Here is a 4,307-nt window from a genome sequence, read left to right on the forward strand (position 1 = left end):
AGCACCTCATGGAGAAAAACTGAGTACTTTAAAGGAGACATATTATGCCCCTTTTTACAATATGTAATATAAGCTCTGGTATCCCCAGAATGTGTCTGTGAAGTTTCAGCTCAAAATACTCCACAGATCATTTATTACATCATTTAGAAAATGCCTATTTTGAGTGGACTACGTCACCAAGGGAGCACAAGCAGAGCTATTCTGGTGAAGATTTTCATGATATGTCACCTTTCAAAAATTATTAATTACTTTCAAAGGAGATCAGCAGAATTCAAACTGTCAAATGTCAATATAGCAGAATAAAATTTTAAAAAATGGCAGAACGACTTAATACATTCATGAAACAATGAATGATACAAAAAAAAATGTTTTCAACTAATCTTGTATACACCTAATATACCATGGGTATAGAAAAGAATCACCCCCCTTCAGTGTTGGGGAAAGTTACTTTTAAAAGTAATGCATTACAATATTGCATTACTCCATAAAAAAGTAACTAATTACGTTACTTAGTTACTTTTTATGGAAAGTAATGCGTTACGTTACTTTTGCGTTACTTTTTAAATCTGGACAGGGCTTGCTTGTTTGTTTTTAAAATAAAATTATTGCATGTTTTTGGCAAATATAAAAGCCTTTTCACACCAAAAGTGAAATGAATAAGCCTCACGCTGAAGGGAAAGTAAATTTACGTCCGTACAGTAGAATGCAGAAGAAGACATTTCAGCACACTTCAGCAATACAAAAGACACAAATGTTTGTCTAGAGTAATTTTTGCTTATTAGTACGGTTGAACTGGATCATCGAAGGTCAGAAGCAAAGACATTGGTTAATAGAATGGGATTAAATACATAAAGGATATTTGTGTTGTTTAACATTTAATTATTGCAGGTTTGCGTCATATTCTGAGTTGCATTATTTTTATTCATTTTGAGGAATACTGAATCTGTGTTTTTGTGAGTGAGATGAATTAATGCATATTCATATTTATTTTAGAGCTACAGTAACATCTTCTGATTTCTCTTAACATGGGGACAGGAGAGCTGTCAATTAATAAGTAATGCGTTACTTTACTAGTTACTTGAAAAAAGTAATCTGATTACGTAACTCGCGTTACTTGTAATGCGTTACCCCCAACACTGTTCCTGATGTTTCTTGGAAACCTTCTTGAAACGTTCTCCATAAGGGAATTGACTTTGAACGACGTACTTATAAGCTTGTAAAGACAGATGTACCATGAGCTTCGAGGTTGTTTATGAATGATATACACTTAAGTTGAAGCAGTTAGTCCACGCTCTTTGATTTTTAAACAATGTTTAACAGCGCGATTACTGGTGAAGAAGTACATTACCCATAATCCTACAGAGAAATATCGACCAATCAGAGAATCGAAGCTCTGCAGTGCTCCGCCCACTCTAAAAGCACCGCTTGTACTTGTATATTTTATAAATCTGATTATTTTACCAACATAATATGGTTATTTTGTTTATATATTACTTTAAAAAACTGTAAGCCAGTAGTTTTACGTTTTCGACCGTATTTTATTAAGTTGTTCACAATGCTTTATGGGATTGTAGTTAATTCCATCTATGTGTTGTCTTTTGCATTTTTCTTTTTGTCTGATTTTCAAATACTTTTTGCTTCTAATATAAGTTTGTGATGATGTGATTCACTGTCATGGCAGGCTTATAACTCTAATGAGCACTTTATAGGAACAATACTTCTCAAACCAACGCTGAAAAAGTGGGCCAGCACTGTTGTACTCTAGGCTAAACGTTTCATTAATTCATAAGCATTAGTATTCATGAATTAAGATGCTCCATAGTGGTTGTATATCAACTGCATGTGTTTCAGTTCCAAACAGGTCACAATTAATCAGCCTCACAAAATACGGATGAAGCAGCCGCTGTCAAGGTCTTTTTGCTTGTTTTCTTTGACAAAATATTAATAACTGATCATTTTGTAGTCAAGATAAAAGTTTTAAGTCAATTTGTGTTTTTGTACACACTGTGCTTGAATTACAAATCTGTAAATTTCTTCTTCTTGACTCATGTAAACCTTTCCACCTTTCTGACATTAGACTTTTGCTTCTGATTGTATGGTTACTCACTTACTGTATATAAACTGTGGCTTTGACACGTATTCATAAATCAAACATTCACCAATTTTGCAAGCTAACTCCTATGTTGTGTCTATGAGATTGCTTTATATACAGCAGGTCTGAAGGCCAGACCATCATAGCTGTCACGGAAATGCAGTAGACCCATAGATTCACATCAATACTCTCTTTATTTCCTTAGTTTTTCATGTAGAACAGCTTCAAAAATCTACACACGATGACATAAAACACCAACAGAACGTCTATCACATTTATAAATAAAACAAATAATTTTATCAAGTAAACATGGATACAGTGTCACATGCAAGCGAGGACAACATAATAAAAATAGACTAACATGTGCCTTAATGCAAAACAAACGCGTTTACTCAACTCTCAGACATCCAAAGCACAAACTGATTTCCTTATAATTATTTAAACATCACAAGAATATCACTATTACATTTCTTTGTACATGTATATCATTTCCAAATGTTCTATTCCTTGTTACAAAGTAACACGTTCACGTTTAAACAAAAGTTAAATTGTTCTTTTTGTAATTGAAGAAGTCGTTAAACTACGGATATTGTTCCCTTGGAGTCGATCCTTAACTATTTTGTGGGTTTTATTGATTATAATAGTGACCTTAAGAAATGGGATTCAGAGTCTTCCAGATGACACCTGCAAGACACGAGAATGCATCAGAAACATCTCAGTGATTATTGTATGCTCATAAATCCAGTTATCAACTAATAAGCTGATATGAACACAGGTTTACCTCCATCTACTCCCAGAAGTACCGCAGATACCATATGGTCTCATTTTTAAGCTGAGGTCCAAATAGAGGGTTTGTTTGGGCCAGTATTGCTACTAACCAGCTGCAGTGGATATGAATAGAGTAGTGAATATTCAAAATAACAAAATAAACTGCTTGCTATTTCATACATTTAAGCATCAACAGACAAATCACAGCGAAATGCACTGTGAACACTGTTACAGCAAATTTGTTAAGGAGATATCCTACATTATCATGCATGGAGGTTTATTTTTTTTATTACAGCTACTCAAAATATTAATAACTCAATTGAGTATTTTACGACGTAAGGATATATTTGACAGTATCTTCCTCATGCATGGAGGTTTATTTTTTTTATTACAGCTACTCAAAATATTAATAACTAAATTGAGTATTTTACGACGTAAGGATATATTTGACAGTATCTTCCCAAGTATGCAATTATACTCACAATAAATAGCAGCAAACTGCGGTCAGCACCAAACTGGTTATGATGACACTGTAATTAAACAGTTAAATCAAAAATCAACGCTGATGCAACACAGAATAACATTGCAATAACATTTGAATGACACAGGCTATAGTGCACAAGGAATGCGTTTAAAGATGGATGATCGCTCGGCCTTTATTCCAGCATCAGTCCTCACCCTCTGTTTGGTCCTTTCGGTACAAAAAACGGGGCGACAACCCCGACCAGACCCCACAGCGTGGTGAAACAGATCATCGGTAAAGCCAGCGAGTGCGACACCATTGCGACACTTCTGCGTTATTCTGTAATTATAATATAAAGATATCAGCGTCCGATTCAATAGCGCCCGATCTCTCGCTAATCCTTCGCTCACGCCCACCTGCTCCTGATTGGACCGCTGCTATTCTGAGTCTGATCGCTATTGGTCGACAGAGGTGTCACTCAAACTGAATCCCTGCTCGTTACGTTGACATAACAGTAGACCCACGTGTCACTCAAAATACTAAACCACCCGTCCCAAAAGTCTTCTTGTGTGTAATGTGTCTGAATTTGCACTGAAATATCCTGTATTTTATGCTGAAGTATTAAATTGAATTAAAGAATTGGACACCGTGTTTGTATTGGTTTATGTAGGCTATTTTACTTTCAATCTTGATATAGATGTCTAAAAAAATCAGTATGAATTCAAAACATCTTCAGGTCATCAATCATCAGTTCATATTTAAACAATGGGTTATATCTAGAGAAAACTTATTTCGTAAGTATTGCTACATATCTAGGTCTGCTGCAGTAATGTTAACGCTGTTTGTTTTCAAGCTTTTATAAACAGAAACTAGGAGGTGTTAACAGATTACTGTGATTATATATAGGCTATATATATATATATATATATATATATATATATATTCCAGGATGTTGGTCTTCAATATAACCAACAATTGTTGAGA

The 4,307-nt window shown here is 34.5% G+C and overlaps 1 protein-coding gene across 1 annotated transcript; it reads right to left on the reverse strand.

Moving 5' to 3' along the window:
* Window positions 1–2,267: 2,267 nt before the first annotated feature.
* Window positions 2,268–3,738, reverse strand: LOC107703796 (V-type proton ATPase subunit e 2-like). The gene is made up of 4 exons (XM_016506520.1): window positions 3,539–3,738; window positions 3,343–3,390; window positions 2,874–2,973; window positions 2,268–2,776 (listed from the first exon to the last, which is right to left on the reverse strand). Exons 1-3 carry the CDS (start codon window positions 3,640–3,642, stop codon window positions 2,880–2,882), a joined length of 246 nt encoding a protein of 81 aa, XP_016362006.1. The 5' UTR covers window positions 3,643–3,738; the 3' UTR covers window positions 2,268–2,776; window positions 2,874–2,879.
* Between the last annotated feature and the right edge of the window lie 569 nt (window positions 3,739–4,307).

This window comes from Sinocyclocheilus anshuiensis, unplaced genomic scaffold, assembly GCF_001515605.1.
Source record: "Sinocyclocheilus anshuiensis isolate Anshui unplaced genomic scaffold, SAMN03320099.WGS_v1.1 scaffold2083, whole genome shotgun sequence".
Classification (NCBI taxonomy): domain Eukaryota; kingdom Metazoa; phylum Chordata; class Actinopteri; order Cypriniformes; family Cyprinidae; genus Sinocyclocheilus; species Sinocyclocheilus anshuiensis.

Bases quoted from the DNA above. Each gene is read 5' to 3' on its own strand.
- LOC107703796 (XM_016506520.1), bottom strand. From the start codon at position 3,642: ATGGTGTCGCACTCGCTGGCTTTACCGATGATCTGTTTCACCACGCTG. The intron at 3,391-3,538 runs GTGAGGACTGAT...GTTTAATTACAG, and splicing joins CCGAAAGGACCAAACAGAGG to TGTCATCATAACCAGTTTGG. The intron at 2,974-3,342 runs GTGAGTATAATT...TATCCACTGCAG, and splicing joins GCAGTTTGCTGCTATTTATT to CTGGTTAGTAGCAATACTGG.